Genomic DNA, 25,564 nt, shown 5'->3' on the forward strand with positions numbered 1-25,564 from the left:
AGTACACATCTTTGTAAGGGTAAATGTGTCTCGAGAGATACCAAGAAAAGAAAATGGCAGAGCAGGGTGTGAAAAAATAACCCACTTGAAGAAAAATATATATATTTCACAGTGTACTGGAAACATGGCATTTAAAATCAAGTATCAATTCACATACGGTACTTTATTTATGCATGCTGCACATTCACATTTGTTTGTATAAGATGTTTATTCAAGTCTATTTATTTCAATTCATACTAAACTATATGGTGCGCAACATCTGCTTCAGCAGTGTGTCCCAGACATACTATGCAATACAGTATGAGTCTACATTTACAAATGTGTATCCTAAAGACGAGTCATAGTGATCTTGACTTCCTCCTTCTTGCATGAGGATGTACTGCCCTGAGCTACACAATTTAGAAGCAGGATAACAAAGAGTCACAAACAGTAAGCCTAAATTAAAAAGTAACACCAATGTGAACCTGCATTTTGTCGGGTGATTCAGCTAAAGGTCAGATTTTCTGATTTCAATCTACTTTTGAAAAGCATATTCATATTTTAGCAAATCGTAAAACAAATAAAGGAATAGAACTCAGGAATGGAATAGAAGATGTTGCACCATCACCAGATATGATTTGCACAAATTGCATGAAACTATTCTTCAACTAGCTGACTTACTTATTTTATTAGAACGGTCAGTATCCAACAGATCAGATCAGAGAAAAACAATAAGTAATAATATACAATAGAAGCAGTTAAATAGGATGATATCACTATAGTTTTTCCTGCAACATAAGGTCTTTGTCCATCCATCCATTTTCTATTCAGTTTATCCTGACTGGACTCATATGCGAGATGGAGATGGTCCCAGCTGACATGCACACTGGTTTAGCTCCTTTCTTATTATTCGATAAATGGGAGATAACACTGAAAACAGTAGGTCTGAGTCATATATCAATATAAAAATTATATCACTATCTATTTTTAAATGTTGTATAGATTTAGACATTGTCCATACCAATATTTTGGACTTTGAATATGGTACTCCTCTTGTTCCCATTACACCCACACATAGGTCTAAATACAAATGATGTTCCGGTAAGGAAAACTATTACCAAACAAACAGGGTAGAAGCATTTAGTTTATAATGACAGCATATAGTTGAGAGTAAAGGAGACCAACACGCAACCATTTTTAACACCAATGTGACTTTAACACAGACCTGTTTGTCATCAAGCATTAAACATGTTGCTCGCAGGACAGCTGTGCTGGGGTGTTGAGTGGTTGTTTGTGGAAAAAAAGAGAGAAACACAAGTCTGGTTTGTGGTGGAAATAGGTGACTGAGTATCCATGTTCTGTGGTGAATATGTCTTAGTTCCATGTGTATGTGTGCACATGTGTGTACTTGATAGTCTGACTATGGCTGTGACAGACAGCCAGCCATTTGCTCCAACTTAGGCCACTTATCCGGTCTACACCAGCGTGCACACGCACACACCTGGCACCATTGGGAGAGCCATCATCAGCCTGCCCTTTGCGCCACATGAGGTTTTGGCCTTGACGTGAGGTCAGCGTTTGTCGATTGTCTGTTTTACTGGTAGTGCACGGCTCAATTGGTTGCCAATGATGGTGATAGGGGTTTAATAATATTGCTCTTCCTTCTTTCTTCCATCCTTCCGTTGTGAATTTTTAGTTTGGCACTAGTTGGCGTCCAAGCCATTTGAGGTGGAAGGCTTCGACTTGAAATCGGTTGTACGTCTATCTATCGGCGTCGATGGCAGCCTAATGGCGCTTTCTTCCCTTGAACGTGAGGCCTAGTGGCGTAAGACTGATCTGCACACGGGGGGAAGTGATTAGGATTTTTCCTTTGTTCGTTTCTTAAGTGCAAAGTGATAGAAAAGGAGTGAGGCTAATGCACATGAAACCTCTTGATAGCATGTCTTTTCATTTTCTCTCACCCATCTTTGTGTGTTGATATGCAAGTCTGGCAAAGGAGGGGAGCAGATGATTTTATCCACACCACTGCACATTCACAAAGGAGCACGCAGGCAGAGTGGAAGGATTCACATGCTGTCAGCCAGAGTCAGAGCAGTGTTAACTGTGCTCTGGCGGCTGCTGGTCGCCTTGGGGAGAGAAATACGATAGAATTGCAGCTTTGTGGGAAGCATGTAGTATGTATCCACGCTTTATCCTTTAACGTTAGTGCGAAAAACTCCAGATACTGTATTTATCCATTCTGAATCCAAATTTGAGTCAGCAGATTTTCAGTATCTGCAGATACCAATTTCAGATCAGATGCCTCGGCAATGTATTAAACCTTTATAGGGAGGAAAAATGACTGAATTTTTCTCATTACTTGAAATAAATACATAAAAATCTGGCAATAACATTTATGGACTTCACATTCTGTGTCATTTATAACACAATCAAACCATTTAGTATAGAAGTGTAGCTTAAATGACCCAAAATTGAGTCTCATTAATATTATTTTTGGTATTAATCATCATTATATTCAACATGTTCTTATGTGTTTTAATAGAAGATGGAGGATTCTGTCTCATTTATCTAGAAATATAGGTGATATGGATTTTTTTTAACTTCAATTCTGAAATCATCATTTTCAGTCTAGATGCTGAAATGCACATTCATAATTGACCCAACAGGATCCAAGTACCAAACTGTAAAACTTTAAAACAGACAAGGGAAATTTATACACACTATTTTTCTGTCGCAGTGTGATTGTCTTCCAACCAATAAAATTGTGGCAATAGTAAATCAATATATTTCCCTTTTAAACTATGTCAGGGCTGTCCAATATTTTTTTGGTATGATATTAAGCTGCAGCAACATATATTAAAAGCCAAGTAGCTATATGGTTTGAATATATCTTTAAATATTGAAATGTTGGGGGTAGGGTCGAGTGAACTCTTTGCCTTAAGATCCAAAACACCATCAGTCACTCCTTCTGCTGCTCATGATTGTATTACACAACACTTGGAGAAGAGAACCGTAAAGGAGGTTTATAAATTTGCGTTGATGAAAATGAAGAATGGCAAGAGCAACCACACAAAAGAAAAAAAATTAAACAATGATGAGCGATATACATGTGTTAACGTCTAAATAGGAGAGAAAGCACAGTGCCTGATGGGATGGATGACTGGCAAGGAAAATCTTAAATGGATGAAGGGAGAACAAGCTGATGTAACAGATGGCATAGCTAAACAGCATCCTTGCCCTCACTCTGTTCTTCCATTACCCAACTACTGTGCACATTGTTCAAGCTTCACTGTCACTTTTGCAAACACTTACTCATCTGTACAGTACCAAAAATAACATCCTAGTTTAATGGGTCACTAGCAAGTTCAAGGAGAACAAAAGCACAGAGGAGTTGATAAATTTGGAACTATGAGGGCAGGTAAAAGACTACTATACCTTCTCATGTGCATAATCAAATTATTATTAACCATACAAGCAACTTCATAATTAAATGGCATAATATTTTAGCTGTTTAGCAATGTTTACCAGTTAAACTAGCTTAGAAACACATAAGTCTAAGTGACATGCAAGTAAACTGCAGAGTTATAGCCTCTGTTCACAGTGACCTTAGTGACGTTAGGCAGACTGGACACTGAAGATAACATCAGAAGATGGTTTACCACCAGAAGCTGGGTTATCTTCTATGAAGTCTAAGAATGTGGTTCCCCACTCACACAGCTCTCTGAGAGCGTACTACATCTATTATGCAAAAGCCCAATTAGCCAGAATAATGAAAAACATCTTCTGTTTGTTAAGAATGAGTGGCTGAGTGTGAATATTCCTCTGGCTATATTTTGTTCAGGAATAATGTTGACACAATAAACTGAAATGTCAATGAAATTAAGACTTTTTGCATCACTTACAGGACATTTGGCATTAAAATCCTTAATTCTGACAGTGTGAGTACCTGAGGGGTTTTGATAGGCATCATCCTAGAAATGAGTAATAAATCCTACAAAATGCAGCTGAAATCACTGCTGTTGTTTCCATTGGTCATGACGTTTTTGAGCATTGTCCAAAGACATCTTGTAATTAGTATCTGAACATGTACTTTCTACTCCATTAAAGCAAAGTGGTACAGTTGATGAATTCCTTCTTTTTCAGTATCGTGCATCCTCCTAAGAGTTTCCGGAGCCTAAACCAGCTGACTGAAAGACAGACTATACCCTAGACTGGTCGCCCACAGAGAGACAAACGCACTCAAAATCATACCACCACCAAAAGTCAGGCAAGTGAACCACTGCACTATCAGGCATCTCGAGGAAATAAATGATCGTTTTCTGTTGCTGCCATTTCAACATCTTTGACATCAGGTCAAATGAAGGCTGTAATTGATCATAAATCTTGTTAATTTTAAATTGTTCTGGGTTTTAGATAGCGATTGTGCTGTTGTCTCAATGACACAGCTTCAATACTGAATATTCCTACTGAATTTAATCAAATCAAAAAAGTAAAACACGAAAGTGGACATGAAATTACAGATAGATGAACAACAACTAACATATACTGTATTTGTAGTAAACAAAGAATTATTATTCAAATAATTAAATGAAATAATTTTTTTTTCTGGCACAGATGATGATTTCTAACCGCACATTTTATGTGCCAAGCCAAACTAGTCGGGGATCACTGATCTCTGCACAACAGTCCGTGATTTTCAGTTCGACTCAGTTGCCTACACATTAGAGTGGGATGTAGGCTATTGCTGGTGCTTTAGTGCCAACAGAAATTGATCATCATGGAGCAGAGACATACTGTATAGCAAGTAGAATGTGCTTTTGCTTTGCATAATCATTGTTTGATATACAGAAAACCTATAGAGGGAAATTGGGGAACTTTGTCTCCTATCTTGTGTTTTTAAGGAGAAAATTATCACAAAAGAATTACATTTCTTAAAAATGGTTTAAGCCCTTCTAGTGCACTTATTGAACTATTTAGGTATCAATAACAGAGCTAGATGTCCAAGCCATTTAGAATTAATTTGACATCCATCGCCATCAATTTCGGGGAAACATGAGCACAGGTAGTCTTTCTTAATTGAATAAATATAGGACATCTATCATTCTCAACCAGGCAATGCTGTGAAATATTCACAAAATTGCAGATTCCATGTGTTACTGGGAGATTAACAAAAAAATCAAATCTATTTTTAATTAGTTTTTGTCTTATTTTCTCTCATCTCATTTTCTGAACCCCTTTATACTCAGTAGGGGGTGGGTATTGGAGCCTATCCCAGCCAACAGTGGGGAGTTGACGGGGGACACCCTGAACTGGTTAGCAGCCAATCGCAGGGTACACTGAGTCGAAGAACCATTCACGCTCACACTCGTACCTTAGGGACAATTTAACGTGTTCAAACAGCCTAGACTGCATGTTTTTGGAATTTTGGAGGAAATCGGAGTACACAGAGAAAATCAGCAGAGAGAACATGCAAACCCAACACAGGAAGGTTGAAAACCACCATTGATTGAACCTACGATCTCAGAAAATTGAGCCAGATGTGCACATGCAAAAACCTTAATTTTCTTAAATATATTTTTCTCTCCCCCAATTTGTGCTGTCACCCCTGAAGTACAGAGTAATAACTTAACAAAGAAACTCTCATTGAATAATCTGTTGAATAACCCATTGCCAGAATTCCATTTTCTAAATAAATGCAACCACATTTTTTCATCATCCAAGAAAAAAAACTCCAATTATACCAGGTATTATCCAAAATACCTGTCGCCCAAGACCACTAAAATGCTGTCATCCACAAAACCAGGGTCAAACCAATCAGACACCCCCACCCACCCCAGTTCTGCTGCATTACATTCACACTCAAGCTCTCCATGTTCACCACTGTGATGCATGCGCCCAGATCCCTTTGATGCAACATATCTAGGTAGTAAAAAAAACATCAGCATGACACAGTGCATCTTGTAACAATCTCAACACACTGTAGACTTCTATGTTTAGAATGCAATTCCTCACTTGCTTTCCCTGGCCGAGGCCTTTGCAGCAGCTTCTGCACTGTAAGCAGGTCCTCGGTCTTCACCGCCTGCAGCAACTCCTGGTCCTTCCCCATCTTCCACTCTGAGACGCACTAGTACTCCCGCAACATCCTCCGACAGAGGGGCGCTTCAGGCCGGCCTTCCCACGCGGAGAGTGCGCCACCGCTAGCCTCCCCTCCCTCCTTCCTCCCCCGCTCCTCCTCCTCCCCCCTTAGACGAGACCCCTGGAGCTTTTTGGTGTATGATGGTATGAAAGAGCAGAAGACGCGAGTTAGAGAGGGGAGGGGGATGCCCTGGGATGGCGGGATGCTAAATCGTACGTCCACCCCCCTCTTAGTAGGCGATGCACTGATAGATGCGGACGCGACTGGCAGCTGGCTGGGCCGCGAGGTGGTGGTCCACGAGAAAAGGAGGCGGAAGAAAGGCTCTCCGAAACAGGGTTATCCAAAAAGAAAAACGGCAGCGAGGGAATGGAATGCAGCGTATTCTGTATTAAAAGCGGTTTTCAAGTGCGTCCGTCCATGACAAGAGGCGCTCCTGGGCTCTGCGGGGTAAAAACACGGTCCGGGGCTGCAGCAGCAGCCATCGTTCGGCTGGCGATTTGCTTTGCGCTCCCGCTTTCGATTTGCTCACGAATTTCCCCCGCGTGGGGGCAGGAGTAGTCAGAGAGAAAGAGAGAGCGTGTGTGTGGAAGAGATGTGCGTGTGTGGAGGGGGAGATGGGCGGGGGTGGGGGCGCACAACCTACAGCTGGGCCAGCTCGTGGCGCTAACGTGCGTGTGTTGACACTCAGAGCGGAACAGAAGTGAAATATATATATTTTTTACCAAATATGTTATGTTGCGATCTCTCTTTACTCCAGGCAAGGATTTTCAACAACATTTTAAGGTCGAGTTTTTTTCACTGAAATGAATTGTTATGTAAACAGTCTTGATGACATCATGTCACGCCCAGTGGCGTTGCTATGGTCTGTTGAAGATCCAAGAAATCCCCAGTGCCCCCAACCTAAAATGCATTTTTCCACACACAAATGCACAGTAGTAAATACTGTAGGTCAAGGGTGTACAAACTATTACACAAAGAGCAGCAGTGGGTGCAGGTTTTTGTTCTAACTGATCCAGCAAAGACAGTTTAAGACAAGGATGCCCATTACGTAGATTGCCAAAGTACTATTGGTAGGTCGCACGACAATAACATTTTGATCCCTCGCCTCGGTTTAATTTCCTTAGCTAGGCTCTTATGAATTTGAATCGAGAGTGGATATTCACCGCCGTGCCCATACATGTTGATAGAGTCTAATGTAACATTACATAATTGCTGAGATTTGTCAGTGGACTGCAAAAAAGATGGAAGGTTAACTCTTTGAAAAGTAGCTCTTGGAGCAAAAAAAGTTTGAACACCCCTGCATCACATCATGTGTGATACCTTTCCACAAATGTGGTATGTTAGAAGTGCAATCCGTGGATTGGCTTCTCCCTAACAAAAACAACATTTGTTGCTATAAATTAATAAGTTCATACAAAAGAATCTTACATACTTAAGTTTTGCTTTTCCAATGACAGCATTACGAGCAGGTTGCTACAGCAGATGGGGTGGAGCCCCAAAACCGGCCAATGCTTATAATTTCCGTGGAGTACATTTTGGCAGCCTTCGGGAGCCCCTTTATTCCCGGGGCCCCAAGCAACTGCCTGGCTTGCCTGTAGGCTAGCCCCACCTCTTGTCTTGAATAATTGATGCTAGTGTAACAGATCCAAGTCTTCCGAATGCCTTTAAAAGTGTATGTTGGTGGAGCTTTTAGTTCTGCAGTCAGCATGCACAAACTTCCAAAGTCATGGCACATACAAAAATACCCAATGAATTTACTAATAGGCTCCAACTCACAGTCTGGGTTTGATTCCTTACCACTCGATGGGAATGGTTATCTGTCTCTCTGTGTGGCCTATGACTAACTGGCGACCAGTCTAGGGTGTAGTCTGCCTTTAACCCCAAGACAGCTGGGTTAGGCTACAGCAAGATGAATGAATGAATGAATGATTGAATGAAATGTGCCATTGAATTTTCTAGTTCGATATCGATCGCTGTTTAGCCTGGAGTTAAACAAACTTTTTTTTCTGTGTGGTGCAACCTCCCACGGTTTTCAACTGCAATGACTATTTATGTGTGTTTGTGTGTGTGCGTGAAACAATGGACATTACACAGTACATGGATGATGCTTTCGGCCTCCCCCGCATTCAGTATAAGTTATGCAAGGGGCACAATCTGCAATTTGCAATGGGAACATGCAGTGGCATTCAAATGTTTGCGCACTCTGGGCAAAAATATCCTTTGCAATCGTTTAAAAAAATAATGGCCAAGAAACTTATATTCATTATGTTAACACATTTATTTTTAATTCAGTGTGCATACTCAATGTAAAGAACATTGTGTATGTCTTAGTATCATTATGTGAGGTTAACATAATATACAGGATTTCAGAAAAGCAAATAAGAGGGGGTATAATGTGTCAGGTCCTTTACAACAGACCATGTTATTTAATACACTGAGATTCGATACAAAAGTAAATACTACATATGATTTTTAAAAGGCAGAAAGGACTGCGTGAGGAGTATTCATTGCGAAACACTGCCCTCCTGTGGGAGATGTAATGCAATTGCTACAGAGTCACCAAAACATGAACCATAGTTGTTTTTTTCTTTGTTTTTTTTTGTTTTTTTATATTCTGGGAGGGTCAGGCATATCCTGAATAATAGACAAGTTAATACGTTTTAATATGCCAAATTGTGTGAAAATCTGTTATGATTTTGTCACTCTAAGAGTATTTTAATGGATGAAATTTCTCTTGCATATTCAAGCCATCAGAGAAGTATACTGCTTTAAGATGGCCACCGGTTACTAAACGCCGCAGACTTCGACATTCGGCGTCTATTCATATATTCCATATGTATATGATATCTGTGTTCGATCCAAGCAGATGGAGTAAGAGGCCAGTTTGAAAAGGGCAGTAGGTTGGAACAATCAAATTTTGGACACAGAAGATCGTAATCGAAGCCGACGCAAACTGGTCAGGAGTTTCTTTGTGCTTTATTTCATGTTTACAAAAAAGGACTAATGTAGTGTGGATGATGCCTTAAAGATCTTTTAGTCTGACGGGTTTATTGTTAGTAGCGCGTGTTTGGTGTTAGCCAGCGTTGTCGCGTCACTGTACTTTTGATTTAAGATTTCATTAAAGTATTTAAAAGATCATTGACATACTTGTCTCAATAAGATCAACTGTGTTTCCGGAATAAATAAACGTAAAATTGTGGCGTAGTACGTGGTTGTTATGAAGCTAGCTTAGCGTCACTCAGGAGCTGCTGTCGTGCCCTCGAGGAATGAATTAAGAGGAGTGAGAATTGATTTGAGACAAGAACAACACATCACTTGGCCTTCAAGTCAACTTGTTAGCCCACAGGTCATTTGCATCAATAATATTTCCTGTTTACAGGAAAAAAAACGAGAGTCCAATTCTTAAATTGTTTTTATTTATGCAAAATAGGTTGGATCTACTCTCAGAAAATGAATTGTGATCTAGCCAGCAGACGTTCGTGGTCAAATGAGCGGACGCTCAAAATAGTGCGCACACTTAGACCAAGCATTACGGTAATTCCATTCAAAACAAGAGTGGTGCGTGTTTTGAGCGCTTTAAACCCCCAAAAACGCTCTCAACAGTAAAAAAAAAAAAAAAAAAAATGCTAATTTCAAAATGAAATAAAGTTTTAAAAAACACTTTCCCCCACATGTAAAATATTATGTGAATCCCCTGAATGTTTTTTTTTGTGATACTGTAACTGAAAATACATTTTTCATAATTTCAAGACAAGGTGTGTCAATCCTAACAGTAAACATACCCAAAATTATGCAATTTCAGTCATTAAAATTTGACAAAATTGAAATTAAAGTTGCTACATGGGTACTTTGTCATGGTTGCAGGTTCTTTTTTGTGGTCAATCCTTGTAGGTGACCCCTTTCACTACTCACATACTCAAATGTATGCAATTTTACTGATTTAAAAATCTAATCAATTCATAAAATTGATATCGCCAGGCCTTATCTGGATCTGCGCTCAGAGTGCATTGTTGATGCAATGAATCTTTCACAATAACATTCACTCTGCATTTCTTGGAAGGTGTGTTATTTACAGCTACATTCTAACTGGTTGTCAAGAGATATATTCCAAGTTTTGAGACACTTTACCATTCTTCAAATAATATGGTGGGTGTACATATTTTACCAACATTGTGATTAACACAGTATTTATCAGCACAGCAGCCGATAAGCCAGAGAGTTTGACTTGTCTCGTTTGTTTAACAGTATCTAAATATTTGCTCCACCCTCTTATTTAACATGCAGGAAGGGCTCAGCGGAGCGTGGGTGCCTAAGGATCCTCTGCCTGTGTGTGTGGAGAGTAAGGGCCGAAACCCCAGCGACATGAACCACACTAAGGGAGGCCTGGTTATCTTCACCGCCAACTCACACCCCTCCAGTCGTGAGTTGGGAAAGAGGATTGCAGAGTAAGTGCATGACCATTTTTTTTCACAGTCGCAACTAGAAAGGCAAATAGAGCAAGTTCATGCAAAATAATGTAATTTTCTTGGTTATAACTTGATTGGTAAAGACTTTTGCTGAAGATCTGTCTCAGAAGTATGAATAAAAGTGGTTTAGTTCTGGAAGTAATACATGCTGCTTCTTGTAAACAATGCTTAAATGTTTTTTTTAACTAAATTAGCAGTGCTGCTTATGTAGATAAGCACATGAAATGGTCTTTGCAGCACTTGGGTGCAACAATAACAAGTTGTAGATGGCTTTAGCTTCTTTATCAATGCTGCCACCACCCTCTGCAAAATCCTCCACTCTCAAGGTCCTTTTAGTATCTGAGTGTTTGTAGTGGGATACTTGTTTAACCTGGCTCTTGATGCATTGCCATCATGTGCACTTCTTACTTTGTTGACTGTTAACAAAAATGTACAGGCTGCAACTTCCCCAGTTAGCCTTTTCTAAGAGGAAAAAATTTGATTCATTTATAACCATGCCATAGCTAAATTTTGAGTTAAGATGAATTTGTTTTTGCTGTATATGTAATTTTACACCAAAATATTCTAACATTATAACAGCGGCTATTTAAACTTCTTGAGAAATAAATGTGCAGATTATTTTTGACAGCAGAGAAAAAAGTTACAAAAAAATGATTATTCTCTCTTAAAATGTAAGTAATACTATATAGGAATATACAATATAGATGATGCATGTTTTATGCTACAATATATGTTTTTCCCCCTATAATTCCATTTGAAAGACTTAACTGCAAATGCTTTTTCAGGCGTTTAGGGGTGGAACTTGGCAAGGTGCAGGTTTACCAGGAGGCTAACAGAGGTAAATTCTCATTCTTACTCACTTGCTCTGACCCGCCTCAGTCAGGAAAATTCTTCTTCCTCACATATACTGACAAACGCTCTCAGAAAATAGTCTGCTCTTTATGTTCAAGTCATGCAATAATATGAATTTATCACTGTGGTGAATCAAGAAGGGATGTCAAACTCGTGACCGGATGCTGCATCCTTTTGTGAGGACCGTGAAAATTAATCGCATGCATAGAGTTCATTTTTTGCTCAAATAGAATTTCTGGAAAATTGTCATTGTCCAGAACTCAGAAAGTGTATTTTTTTAAAAGATTGAATACACACTTAATTGTACGAAATTTTTCTTTATTATTTGTATGTATTTATTTATCCTCATTTAAAGTATTTTTATCGCAATTCATTTGCTAATCTTTTTTCCACTTTGTTGCAATCCTGATCCATTTTGACTGGGAGCGATCAATGCATTCCAGTCAATATTGATTAGGGGTCTCGAGCCATCAAAGACAGCCATGTTGTTAAATATTTATAAATTCTTGGCCAATATAATCAAACCACAAGCATAACGCATCCCACGACAAATGACACCTCTGCTCTAAACTTTGTCGATGGCGGAGTTTTTGAAAACAAACAGCTGCAGTTTCACACACTGTTTGTGTGGGACACCTCGCCTACTCATGTGATGCATTTGAGGCCATACTGTTATCTTTTTCCCATGTTCTCTTTTTGTTTCTGTAGAAACCCGGGTGCAAATCCAAGAATCAGTCCGAGGGAAGGATGTTTTTGTGATTCAGACCGTGTCCAAGTATGAATACACTCCTTGCTTCATTTCAGCAATGTGTCCCCCTGAGTTGCTTTTTATATATTTTTTTATTATCTTTGTACTTGTCTTTCCAGAGATGTGAACACCACCATAATGGAAATGCTGATCTTAGTATATGCGTGCAGGACATCTTGTGCAAAAAGCATCACTGGCGTCCTCCCCTATTTCCCTTACAGTAAACAATGTAAAATGCGAAAAAGGGGTTCTATCGTCTCCAAGCTTATTGCCTCCATGATGTGTAAAGCTGGTGAGTCCTATGTCTTTTTTTTAAACACTAAACTGGCAAAACTAACGACAGAATATATATTTTTTAAATGAGGTATGAAAATAGTGTAGCAACTTTGCCTTATGAAGTGCCAGGGACAAAATTATTGTATTTATTAGTTCTTTACAGCGCTGGGATTTTTATTTTTTAGATTAAATATATTAAATATGATTACTAGCTTTTAAAATGCGCTCTATCTTCTGTAATTTTAAGAAGCAGGGTAATTTCACATAGGCTAAACTAAACAATGGCAGAATGAAATAGAAAATATTGACCATCTAGCTCTTTTGTAAAGGATAAAACTGATCTGATGAGGTGGTGTCACTTCCCTATTTTCTGCGTCGTTAGCAGGTCTCCACTTTTAGCAACGATTGGATCACATTACTTGGTATCCCATTGTTTTTTTTCTCTTTTCCATTTTTGGTTTGTTGTTGAATTGGTCTTGAACTCAATTTCAAAGACCATTAAAAAGCCTTGAATTTAACTTGCCTTGAGCTGTAGGAACCCCTGTTCAAATGGATTGGACATCTACTAGTGACAAACTCACAGCAGAAGAATGAAAAGAGCCACATAATTGGACGTCTATCATCGTCAGTGGCACTGAATGAGTTAATCATCGTGCTGTGTAGGTCTCACACACCTGATTACCATGGACCTCCACCAGAAGGAGATTCAAGGCTTTTTCAACATCCCAGTGGACAACCTGAGAGCGTCACCCTTTTTGTTGCAGTACATCCAAGAAGAGGTAAAAGCATCATTAAAAATAAATCACATTTTACCATTCAGTTTAATGCTACAAGCCTCATGTGAATACCCAGATAGATTTACCTCAAACTCAATAAGTTGGAGTATTGTCAATGATGAGTGACTTTTGTCCTTTCTGTCCACACGTTTGATTTTTGCTTCCTTCTTCTTTGACCCTTTAGATTCCTGACTATAGGAATGCTGTGATTGTGGCCAAATCACCGGCTTCTGCTAAAAGGTTTGTTCCTCTAGCAAACAGAAAATGTCGTGGTTGGTGGTTATGATTATGTCCTCTATCATGGTCAGTGCTACAGAAACAGTTAGAGACTGAAGGACTTGAACATTTTCTTCCCCTACAGGGCCCAGTCGTTTGCAGAGCGCTTGCGTCTTGGTATCGCGGTGATCCACGGTGAAGCTCAAGATGCCGAATCTGACCAGGTGGATGGAAGACATTCGCCACCCGCTGTCAAAACCACCGGAGCCATTCATCCAAGCATGGATATACCACGTAATAACACTCACATTCACAGTTCACATGGACAAGCATCACTTGTTGTGAGTTATATGTACTGCTTTTCTTTCATGTAACATCAGTAATTCGTTAGAACATTTGTCTCCTAATGTTCTCAAACAAACAAAAAGTGATGTCCTACCGTTACTGAACAGTGCCAAAAGTTTTATTTCATTTGCAACTTGCAGTGTTGATTCCCAAGGAGAAACCCCCCATCACTGTTGTAGGAGATGTAGGAGGCCGCATTGCCATTATAGTGGTAAGACAAGAACATGTCTTTTGTATGATATCGCCATGCCAAAGCAGGTTGGCCTAGAAGCCTTGTTGACTTAATGCCAATTGCGCCCAGGATGACATCATCGACGACGTTGACAGTTTCGTGGCGGCGGCGGAGACGCTAAAGGAGCGAGGGGCCTACAAGATCTTCATCATGGCCACCCACGGCATCCTCTCCTGCGACGCCCCCAGGTTTATCGAGGAGTCGTCCATCGACGAGGTGCGTTCACATCTGTGTCCTTGCCACCAATGCGGCTCCTCCTTTTCATCTGCTCCCGTCCTTTCCAAAGGTGGTGGTGACCAATACGATCCCTCATGAACTGCAGAAGCTGCAGTGTCCTAAAATCAAGACGGTGGACATCAGCATGATCCTGTCAGAGGCCATTAGACGCATCCACAATGGAGAGTCCATGTCCTATCTTTTCCGTAATATAGGAGTGGATGACTGAACAAAACAAGTGCGATTTGCCTTTCCACACTTTTAAAGCGTGCGCTGTATACCTGCACGACCATACAGTGATGACCTCCATGTATCTTTTCATTTATGTAGAAGCAACCCTTTCCTTACTGTTTACACTAATCACAAAGTTAGAACCTGAAATGCACTGTAATGGGCTCCAAGAAGTTAATTTTTTAGAATTTTTAAATTGTGCACCAATTAGGAAAATGTTTTGGTCCTTTTTCCCACCTAATAAGTGGTAAAATTGCTGAAAATAAATTACCAATGGGCTAATAGCAATTTTTTAGACAATTTGACAGTATAAGGGCTTGGCTGATATGGTCTTAAAATAAAATAGTTTGTATAGTTCACATCTGGCGTCATCACATATGTGGACATAACTTTTTGATTCAAGTGGGCCATATTTGAACATACCAAATATTGATATTCAGGCCTAAATGATCCAAAATGTGATGTTTCATTTCTTTAATTTTATTATCATAATCATTTGCTTGAAAAGTGCAAATGTTTTATCCTAATATCTTTTGGTCTCCCCTTCCATGTGCATTTTAGGTTCACCCTGTGATTTGACCCGATGGTTCAATATTCTCAATTTTAGTGAATAGTCTGATACACTGATTCACAGTTTTAAGTACTGCTTGTGTCTAAACACATCCTCATTCAATGTCCTTATATTTCACAAGTAACTTTTATGTTCTCTAAACTTATTTCCCCCCTCCTTCTCATTAGTTTGCCTGCTGTGCCAATTGTTGGCATTTACTTATTTTACCCATGATGTTTGTCGTATTTTATAGATGGAGCAGAATAATACTTTTTTTGTCTGAAATTGTTTCATATGTTTCAGGGATTCTCGCAATAACCACCATTTTCTTTCCTAGTATTGTTTTTTTTAATTGCCACTCAAAAATGCTAGAGTTCACTGGTGTCAAAGTGGGAACTTAACATTTCTAGCTAAGGTTGTCAGTAAATGAGTGAGACATCTTCAGGATTATTGCCAGTGATGAATGTCCTCCAAGAAAGATTGTATATCTCACAATTGCCTGCGCCTTTGGGCGGACACTCAAACACATTCACCACACAGTAATAATATTTGGGGCTTTTATTACAGGTTGGCTGATTGTGAAGTATCCTGCTGCTGTTTGATTTTGAGGCATTTAGAATTATTTTTTTCTGCTTCTGGTTAGATGTCCTTGAAGCTAAATAAAACACAATTTGTGTTGTTTCCTTCGTTTAAACCCTTTATAGGGCAAGTGATTCATTTTGGTAATTGTGTATTTTATTTAGGAATACGTCATAAATAAATGAAAACAATAATTTAATAGTCTATTTAATTCTGCTATTGACTATGATAGACGTCCAATTCATTCAAAGTGGCAGAACAGGTTGAGAAGGTTTACTTTTTAGTACCTTTGGCGACGCCAGACGGATGTCCAACTCATTATGACTGGGAGTGTCAAAATGTCCATTTGTTCCTCCCAGTCAAAATGAATTTGACATCTAGTACTGCCAAATGAATGGCCTATAAAGGGTTAAACTAGGGTTCAATCTTTTACTTGCTGAAGTTAAACTGGAATTTGATTTATGTATTCTGATGTTAGGTTGTCCATTCAACACTGGGTGCCATTGTCTAATCAATGCTTTGTTCTGTTTGATTATTTCTAATACCACAAAACTGTCCAAAGTTCTGGGATGATGTGGATGTCAATTTGTCCTTTCCTCTTTTTAGTAAATATTTGTAAACCGTTGTTGATTGTCAACTATCTTACGCCATGAGACACCAAAAGCTCGTCCGGAAACACATTTCCATCCAAATAGTAATACGAAGCTAGGATGCTTTTCCAAGCACAAATTGACTGAAGCAGGTCTTTGTCACTTGTCACATGCGTTCCCAGAATGTTTTTTTAATTTATTTTCAACACTACTAACTGAATAAACAAGAAAATACGTAGACTTGTTTTTGAGTTGTTTCTATGGGTGTTAGTAGTATGTAAATAATTGCATTTCAATGTACGACAATAGAAAAACATCCGCCAAAAAAATTGAATGTATTTTTATATAGACCCCTTAAAAACACTTCTCTAAGAAAACTAGCTTATGTAGAGAAGGGTTGTGCTCTAGTATATATTTTATTTTATGACTATAAAACCTCTACTGCAGGTATTGCTTCCGGCATATAAAATAATCATCAATAATGACCTTATACAATTGAAATATTATTTAGGAATAAAGCCATATTTTACTCACCAAAAATCCCTTTTACCTGTACACAATATCCATCCTTCTTTCTTTCCTCCTTCTCTAGCCTGTGATGCAGAGTATTTCTTAGGCCAGCAGAGAAGGCCCTGACGGCACACCATTGGCAAGTATCATTTAAACGTCTAGAGGTAAAACACACTAAAGTGCATGTCATCACAATGTTCATAATGTGCAATATTGTATTTTAAAGGATTAAAGCCCAACCAAAAAGTATTTACAGCTTCCCCCACTGACTAATGCACGTTATGATGAAAACAATGTATTATTTTTAAGTATGAAAGCCCAATCGCACGTATTTACAGCCCCGCCTCGCCCACAAACTAATGCATGTTACTAAGAAAACAATTTATATGTATTTTTAAAGTATTAAAGTCCAACCAAAAAGGATTTACAGCCCCTCCACACAAACATATACTGACTAATGCACGTTATTATGAAAAATATTTTTTTTTTTTATGTGTCCTTTTTTAATAGGCGTGGCCGAGGCCAGAGTTCAAATAGGCGACGTCAAACGCGGAAATGCCTGATGATCCCGGAAAGAGGACGGGCGTGCGTGCGTGCACTGCAGAGTTGCTCAAAAGTGACGATTTGCCGGCGAAATCCTGCCAAACTTCCCACAGAACGATGCTGCACATTTGGTACGTTGTCATTTGGGGATTTCGAACTCCCAGTTCTCGTCTTAAGAGCGATTTTTGACGCGATGTAGCCCCATGTGTATGCAGACAGCAAAATGTTTGCAAACAAATTGGCTACATTGCGTTACCGATCGCCCCTTGTTTAAAAAGAAATCATTCCTTTGTGTGTTTCAGTCACTCAGCGAGCACAGACTGCTGGGAAACATCAAGTATGTGGCCAAAACGACCAGAAAGGAGCAGCTTGTCGACGCCATAACAAAGTGAGTCATTTTTAAATAGTTCCTATTATCTCTATCCGTGTAATATTAAAACGCCAGCGTTCAGTGTTCAGGGCTTTGCACAATTGGCTAGATTTTCATCATGATACCTTCAATTTTTTTTAAATAACACACCTGGATACGTCACCCACACAAATGTTATTAGTGGATGTGTAAGGAATAGACAGTAATCCCTCGATTATCGCGGTTAATGTAGACCAGACATGGCTGTGATAAATGATAAACCGTAAAGTAGGCTCATCCCTATTGAAGTAAATTAAAAAGAAATACTGTAGTGGCATGTGAAGGAGTAGCTTCTGCCTGTGAGTTTCTGTGGCTTTTCACATCTTTCTGAACTTACAAAAAAAATCTGCCATGTCGTGGAACTGAACATAAATTATAAACTTTCAGCCCCTTAACCTTTTTCATATTAGTTTTAAATGTGGTTTTGAAAAAACATTTATTTAACAATAGTGCAAGTGTCATTTTTGACTCATTTAAACATAAGAAGAACAGAAGCTCTTTGTATATATATTTTTTTAAAGAATGGATTTGAAATAATTGACTGAAAACTTGAGGCAGAAGTAGGATTTATTTTAACCTTGTAGGCCCCTGTCCAGTGTTTTCAAATTTCCCACCATAATCAAGATCCTGATATATTTTTGTGGAGGAAAACAGATGGGTCGTTTTTTATTCTCTTCAGCAGACTGTCTAATATTGCTTTTTGATGTTTTATAGAAAAAAAGCTAAATGTACGAGGTAGTTTTGTCAAATTTTAACGTTTGGCGCTAGTCTGTACATTAATCTATTGTGCCTTCACTCCTTTTTTTGGTTTCCTGCCTATGCACAAAGGCACAGGGCAGAACCAATTGGAGTTTTTTTCATTTAACTGTGTATTGACCCCCCTTTTTTGTTTTCCAGAATCCACCCAAGGGGGAGCTGCTTTCCTGCCTTTATACAAATAGGCTCTGGCACCCCAATCTGAGTACTGTCCCTTTTTTGTTTTCCAGAAATTCTGAAAAACAAAAAAGGGGGTCAATACATAGAGTTAAATAAAAAACATTTCCAAGGTCTTACCTTTTATTTTGAAAATAAACTTGTAGATTTGTTCTGCCTGAGCATATTTGAGTTTTTTCAAAATAAAAGATAAGACCTTGCAAATGTTTTTTTTACTTAACTCTACCTAATATACAGATGCTCAGGGACCTCGTCTATGAAGCTTTTCAAAATAAAAGGTAAGCACTTGCAAATGTTTTTTTTAACTAACTTTGTGCCTTAACACTTTTTTTGTTTTCCAGATTTCCACAAGGGGACCTGATTTCTGTCTATGAACAGATAGGCTCAGATGCCTTAATTTTTCAAAATAAAAGGTAAGCCCTACCTATTGTTTTTTTTAACTAACTGTATATTGACCCCCTTTTTTCTGTTTTTCAGAATTCCACCAGGGGGACTTGGTTTCTGCTTATGTACAGATAGGTAGAGGAGAACCAGTCTATGAAGTTTTTCAAAATAAAAGGTGAGCCCTTCTCATTTCTTTTTTATTTAACTGTGTGTATTGACCCCCTTTTTTTGTTTTCCAGAATTCCACCAGGGGGTGGAGGAGATTCGATTTTTTACGATGCTGTAACACCAGCGGGAACCTATCTACAAACTTTTTCAAAATAAAAGCTGGAGCTTTTATTTTCTGGATTTCCTGCTGGTGACAGGAGGGACTACTTCAAGTTTTTCAAAATAAAAGGTGAGACCTTCTCATTGTTTTTTGAACTAACTGTGTACTAACCCCCCTTTTTCAGTTTTCGAATCTTCTCCACCAGGGGGTGGAGAAGATTCGATTTTTTACGATGCTGTAACACCAGCGGGAACCTATCTACAAACTTTTTCAAAATAAAAGCTGGAGCTTTTATTTCCTGGATTTCCTGCTGGTGACTGGAGGAATTACTTTATTTTGCTCAAGTTTTTCAAAATAAAAGCTTTTAAATGTATGCATGTGTTTTGTCTTTAACAAAAGATGCAAGTCACAATCAGAGTTAAAAATTTTATTTACAAATAAACATTTGAACTTCAGCATACATAAGAAAACATTTGTAGATTAACAAAAAACAGGAAAATAATCTTTAAAAAAAGCAGTGGGAATAAACACTTAGAAAAAAATTCTTTAAAAAAAGCAGGGGGATAAACACTTAGAAAAAAAATTGGAAAAAGCAGGGGGCATAAACACTTAGAAAAAAAATTGGAAAAAGCAGGGGGCATAAACACTTAGAAAAAAAAATTGGAAAAAGCAGGGGGCATAAACACTTGGAAAAAAAAATGGAAAAAGCAGGGGGCATAAAAAATTTGGAAAAAGCAGGGGGCATAAAAACTTAGAAAATAAAATTTGGAAAAAGCAGGGGGCATAAAAACTTAGAAAATAAAATTTGGAAAAAGCAGGGGGCATAAACACTTAGAAAATAAAATATGGAAAAAGCAGGGGGGATAAACACTTAAAATAAATGGGGATAAACATGTAGAATATAATCTTTGAAAAAATTGGGGGGGATAAATACTTGGAAAAGGAAATTGAGAAAATAAAAATGGGGGGGGGGGGGGGGGGGTTTAACACTTATAAAATTAGAAGAAAATTACTTAGAATTTTTGCTCCAACATTAAATGACAACCTTCTTACCTTAAAGATCTAGCCAAAAAGCTGTGGAAATGAATGGCCAGTGAAATGTCATCATGATCTAGGCTTTTATTGAATTTGGATTTTCAGAAATACAGAGACACCATATTATGCAAGAGAGACATCTTCAAGTGGACAACCAAGATACCTCAGGCCTGTTGCGTGCAAGAAAAATAGCCAAAGTTAGAATATATAGAGACTGGAGATTCAACTTTTTTGTGAGGGTAAGTTTTACCTTGATCAGTCCCAGTCTCTCCTTCTGCAACCTCAAGAGTGATCTAGGCCCACAGAAAGCTGCATCTTGGTGCTAAACAGAGAAAAATTGCACACAAAAAAGCACAAGTTAGCATATACAGCCTGGAGATTCAACAGGTAGACTTATTTTTTCTTTTTATGGTAAGTAGTTTTATCTTGATGCTGAACAGTGAAAACTTGATTTAACCAAGGCATTTGGAGGTTGCCAGAGAAGAGAAATCTTACAAGAATTTTAATAAACAATCAAGATAAAGAATGAAAATAAGTTAGCGAGTGCTATTTCCCCTTTTCCAGACAAGGTGTTTAAATATACAGACTGAGGTTAATAGCTAGGACAAGGTTGTCAAACTCGGGTTGGTTCGCGGGCCGCAATGAGGTCAACTTGATTTCGCGTGAGCTGTAGAATTTTTGAAATATTTAGATATTATTTTCTATTTCAATTGGATTAAAAAAAACTGCATCGAAAGCCCTAAATATTCCGTTTTTTATAGATCTAAAACAAATGTTTGAGCTTTTTGTTTCTTCGTGAGGGAAAATATCTTGTAATAATTTGTTTTTCATTTCAAAAGGAAACAAAATACTTTGGGGAAAATGTTCAATTTTAGCATGGAAAACCATTTTTAAAATAAATGTATTTTTAGATTTTACAATATGCATTTTTAACTTAAAAACACAAAAAGCAAAAAAATGGATTAAAAAATACAATTATTGATTTAAAAAAGGGGAAGATTAGGTAATATAATATACATGTATATTCTTCATTTAAATTTGATCCTAACAGAAAGTCAGCACTCATGATTTACTTTCTCAGGCCGCACAAAATGACACGGTGGGCCAGATTTGGCCCCCGGGCCGCTACTTTGACACCAGTGAGCTTGGAGAAAGTTGGCTTAAATTTTGTATACGTGATTTTTTTTGCAAAAACAGAACAATTACAAATCGGGAAGGGGTGTTTAGCACTCAATGAAAACGATTAAATACAAAACAGCAACTAAATCGTGCCCCTGGATGTCATTCTAGAATCTAGAGTGAACACTTACCCAGGAAACTGTCGGTTGATGTCGCGTTGTTTAATTAAATTTAAAGTCTTGCTACACGACTCAATAATGGAGAGAAAACGGGGACCATGCTTTTTAAGTCAAATCGTGACGCTAACACTAATGCTGACAAGTAACATGTGGCACAAAGCCGGTCGAGAAAAGAAGCCCATACTTAAATTGTCGACGGTGTGTTAAACCTGGCATCAAACTAAGAGATTTGTTGGCGTTTTGGGCTCAATTAATTGCTAAAGAATCTCCCGATCGCGTGAAAAAAACGCATTTAGGCCAGTTAATTACTCTAATCCTTACCTCGTTGGCGTTCACGTCGACGGTCAGCATAGGAATGGCTTTTCCAAAAGGAACGGCGACTGCGGGTGACCTAATTAACACAGCTGCCTGATAGTGGGCGTGTCCACGCCCATATTGAAAGTGGAAAAGACGGTGGCTTGCTTACTGCGCCCCAAGCGGTGGTTTGTCCTCCCAACTCAATGTCTGTTTTGAAGATGACGTAGAATTTTTGTGGTCCTGATGCTATAAAACAGCATTGAATTGAATTAGATAGAATGCTTTAATTGTCATTATACAATTATACAATTATATTACATAAAGCACAAATAACAACAGATAAATTAATAATCAATAAATAAGAAATGAATAAATAAGTAGTTGAAGTGAGGTCAGTAGAGTGAAGGATGAGTCTATAAACGCAACAATAAACAACCGGACAGAAAATCAATATATAGTAAAGATAAATAATCAATAAATAAGAAATGAATAAATAGTCCAAGTGAGGTCAGCAGATGATTGTCCTTTATAATGCTCTCTGCCCTTCTAAAGCACCAGGATTTGTAGATTCTGGACACGGCTGATAGGGGGCAGTAGTCTCATCATTTTCTGAACCACTTTATCCTTACTAAGGTCGTGGGGGGTGCTGGAGCCCTGCCACAGCTGACTTTGAGCCACCCTCACACTCATACCTAAGGGCAATTTATTATCCAATCAGCCTACCACGCATTTCATTGGAATGTGGAAGGAAACCAAAGCACCCGAAGAAAACCCACACGGGAGAACATGCAAACTCCACGCATTTGGACCTTGCTGGTTTGAACCCAGGTCTCCCACTGTAAGGTCGACGCACTAACCACTCATCCATCGGATCGGCCAGTTTATTATTCATGCTTTGTTTTTGTATGAAAAGCACAGCCCGCCACTAACACATACATATACATTAATAAACTATGTATATTTTAGCCAAACTACCCATTCATTTTCAATGGCAAAAACATTGTTTCTAGTTCAACATGTTTATTGAAATGCTGATAAGCAGGTGTTGGTTCAGACAAACATGGTGACACCCACAGAAGAACAGACCCAGACAGAGAGGTAAAGATTGTCCCACTCACACTGTTTGGCACCAGCTCATAACTAGCATTCCTTCTGCAAACTACATGGCACGTGTTTTATTCCATCACTTTGTCCTAGGTCAAGCACAGGAATAATTACTATTTTAAAAAAAATACATGGGGAATTGCTTCAAGATGCATTATGACACAACACTTTTCCAGGTTTTGAACATTGTTTCATTTAAATGACATTGATACTAGACTTACCCGCCTATACTCCTCTCTATTGGACCAATGTGACTGTGGATGGATATCATGATTTCAGGACATGTTTTCCAGTTCTATTTCCACCCTGAGTATTGACATGTAATAATGAACCGAATACATTTTGGACTGTGGTTATCAACTTCCGGTACTATCATTTTCCTGAACCCTTAGGCAAGGCACTTCACACATTTACCTGCTCCTACTGATCCATTCAGTGCAGGAAATACTGGACTGTGGTCTACTTGATGAGATGGGTAAAAAAAAAATACATTTGGTGCTTTACTACAATCAAATGGAACAATTTGAGCTGTAAACAGGCCTCATTCTGTATTTTATGACACTGCGAATGTGGGATCTAAATGGCACTAAATGAGTTAATATGGAAAGCCCTCTGAGAATACCCTTAAAATCCAGTTTAAGGTCCATAAACTAGTACATTCTTAGAAAAGAGCGTAGTAGCACATGGCCTCAAGCTGGATGTCACTGGTTTTAAATAAATATCCTGAATTTAAACTTATACACATACATTAAATAGCATTAGAGGAATACAGAAGTGAAAACAGTGAAAAACAGGTATTTAAATAAAAGTAAAGAACATTGTAAATTGAAAAACAACTGAAAATGAGAAAACCTCGCTTAGAATTATAGAAAGAAATACAACAAAATAAATATAAACATTTAAAAATTAAAAAATGAATGCATATTAACTCAGTTTATGATTTTTCCTTTTTGCTGATCAATAAAATTTGTTATAGTGTTCTTTTCAATTAAAATGAAGATGTATTCCTCCAATGATTTTAAGTGTCTTTGTTAAAAGTAAATTCAGGTATAGACAGATTAAGGCTTTCCATTCATTAAAGCTAAGCAAGACTCAAGGCAAAAGGGGCTAGCAAGGCAAATCAATTGTAAACTAAAATTTGAGTGCAGAAGCAGATCCTGTTTTAAAAACAAACTAAAAAAAAAAAAACACTGAGCAGGATATGAGCATCCCTACAGGAAATACCTTTGAACACAACAGCTGTGCTTCAAGGAAAGCAAAGTTACAAATACACAATGAATTCAAAAAAGGACAAATTAGCTACAACACAACAAATATACAGCACTAATGGAACATTAAGTATTAAAATCACATCTTGTTAGTTGAACTCATCAATACAAATCCTATGAACAAGAATGTCAAAAGTGCTACAAACGTTCATACGAGTCTTCAAACGGTCCCATTTCAACTCAAAATGCCCCCTTTTACAGAACACCCCAAGACTGTGTGATTGTGTTTTGAAAATGAAATTACACTGGGCAAGTATTTAATGCAATTGTCTGCCAAGTAAATGAGAAGTCTGTGCTAACATTATTCGTATTATTCTTGGTACAAAAGCCATATGCAATTAAAGCGTGATCAGGGTAATCTAAGTTGTTTCTTAAAGATACAAATAACTGAAGATGTATCTCTTTTTTTAAAATAATGTCTCATTCTCTCAAAGGCGACAATTTTCTACCTAGGTCTGGGTGATGTGGTTTGAAAACAAATTTGATTCATGATTTTACTTATGAAAAAAGACAGGAAAAGTGCAATACAACTTAACACTTTATAGGGCACTCATTAAAGTTACTGGCTGCCACTGACAGCAGTAGACGTCCAATTCATTTTGACTGAGGGGTAATTGAACATTTGCCCCGTTGTATTGACGTCCAGGACCGTCAATGGCACTGCACAATGAGCATTCATAGCCAAGTCCCTCCCAGTTTAAATGAATTGGATATCAATAGCAGGTAATGAGTTAAAATACTTTGAAATTAAAAACCTTAAAAACATTAGCCCTTTCTTGTGGGCCAGAGGCAGTATTTATTCATAAAAAAAAGAAAACAAATACGTACAAATAATGATTCATCATTTAAAAAAAATAACATTAGGATCTGGTGTCCACATAGGTGGACATTTTTGGGGTCATGTAGGTCATTTATCCTAAATGTTAGTATAGTGGCCTACAAGTTCCAAAATGTGATGTCAACACTAGGTTTTTATAGGATTGAGTTCAATAAAACTTAGTCACTTACTGTACATTAGTTAAAAAAATGTCAAATGAAATTTAACTGTCATCATCCTCCTCTATTTGAGAGTTAATAATTGTTTGCCTTATTTCTGTATAAAAATGTATTATTTGTTTTGATCAGCCGCAACTGAAATGAAATCAAATTCTAATTTGTTGCCCAGGCCTAATTTCACTACTTAAAATACACTCATAACAGGAGTACATCTTTTAATATATACTTTAGTGGCTTAACCTAAATGTGTCAACAAGTCAGTAAGCTACATTTGTAAGAATTTGCTTTGTAACTGTCCCATTAGAAATTGAAATGTGAGCTGTATAC

General features: G+C 38.0%; 2 protein-coding genes and 4 long non-coding RNA genes across 13 annotated transcripts in view; 4 read left to right on the top strand and 2 right to left on the bottom strand.

Moving 5' to 3' along the window:
- The window catches only part of LOC144208268 (uncharacterized), a 38,188-nt gene extending 33,942 nt beyond the window's left edge, over positions 1-4,246 (top strand). Inside the window, exon 4 of the long non-coding RNA XR_013328859.1 lies at positions 4,123-4,246. This is a non-coding gene — a long non-coding RNA (uncharacterized LOC144208268). The remainder of the gene's footprint in view (positions 1-4,122) is intronic.
- Positions 1-6,710, bottom strand: part of caskin1 (CASK interacting protein 1) — a 42,723-nt gene extending 36,013 nt beyond the window's left edge. For all 6 annotated transcript variants that reach the window (XM_077734026.1, XM_077734025.1, XM_077734024.1 and 3 more), the window contains exon 1: positions 5,992-6,710. In XM_077734026.1, coding sequence (XP_077590152.1) covers positions 5,992-6,085 — 94 coding nt within the window. In that variant the 5' untranslated portion in view covers positions 6,086-6,710. The remainder of the gene's footprint in view (positions 1-5,991) is intronic.
- Positions 6,711-8,943: 2,233 nt separating this feature from the next.
- On the top strand, positions 8,944-15,752 carry prpsap2 (phosphoribosyl pyrophosphate synthetase-associated protein 2). 2 transcript variants are annotated; one of them, XM_077734857.1, is made up of 11 exons: positions 8,944-9,071; positions 10,400-10,560; positions 11,367-11,419; positions 12,142-12,208; positions 12,301-12,473; positions 13,121-13,236; positions 13,418-13,473; positions 13,595-13,743; positions 13,935-14,005; positions 14,096-14,242; positions 14,313-15,752. In XM_077734857.1, the coding sequence occupies exons 2-11, from the start codon at positions 10,478-10,480 to the stop codon at positions 14,469-14,471; spliced, it is 1,074 nt and encodes a 357-aa protein (XP_077590983.1). In that variant the 5' UTR covers positions 8,944-9,071; positions 10,400-10,477; the 3' UTR covers positions 14,472-15,752. The 2 variants fall into 2 exon arrangements, with proteins under 2 accessions (XP_077590983.1, XP_077590982.1); XM_077734856.1 differs by lacking the exon at positions 8,944-9,071 and adding an exon at positions 10,114-10,261.
- Positions 15,753-17,243: 1,491 nt separating this feature from the next.
- Positions 17,244-18,833, top strand: LOC144208744 (uncharacterized). The gene is made up of 3 exons (XR_013328914.1): positions 17,244-17,376; positions 17,548-17,633; positions 18,552-18,833. It is a non-coding gene; the product is annotated as an uncharacterized LOC144208744 (long non-coding RNA).
- A 17-nt stretch (positions 18,834-18,850) lies between these two features.
- Positions 18,851-19,612, top strand: LOC144208745 (uncharacterized). Of its 2 annotated transcripts, XR_013328916.1 has the most exons (5): positions 18,851-18,865; positions 18,929-19,000; positions 19,065-19,146; positions 19,211-19,368; positions 19,424-19,612. It is a non-coding gene; the product is annotated as an uncharacterized LOC144208745 (long non-coding RNA). The 2 variants fall into 2 exon arrangements; XR_013328915.1 differs by having other exon boundaries at positions 19,211-19,612.
- Positions 19,613-20,340: 728 nt separating this feature from the next.
- Positions 20,341-22,169, bottom strand: LOC144208159 (uncharacterized). The gene is made up of 3 exons (XR_013328842.1): positions 21,894-22,169; positions 20,525-20,596; positions 20,341-20,444 (listed from the first exon to the last, which is right to left on the bottom strand). It is a non-coding gene; the product is annotated as an uncharacterized LOC144208159 (long non-coding RNA).
- Positions 22,170-25,564: the final 3,395 nt, after the last annotated feature.

Source organism: Stigmatopora nigra, chromosome 15 (genome assembly GCF_051989575.1).
Source record: "Stigmatopora nigra isolate UIUO_SnigA chromosome 15, RoL_Snig_1.1, whole genome shotgun sequence".
Lineage (NCBI taxonomy): Eukaryota > Metazoa > Chordata > Actinopteri > Syngnathiformes > Syngnathidae > Stigmatopora > Stigmatopora nigra.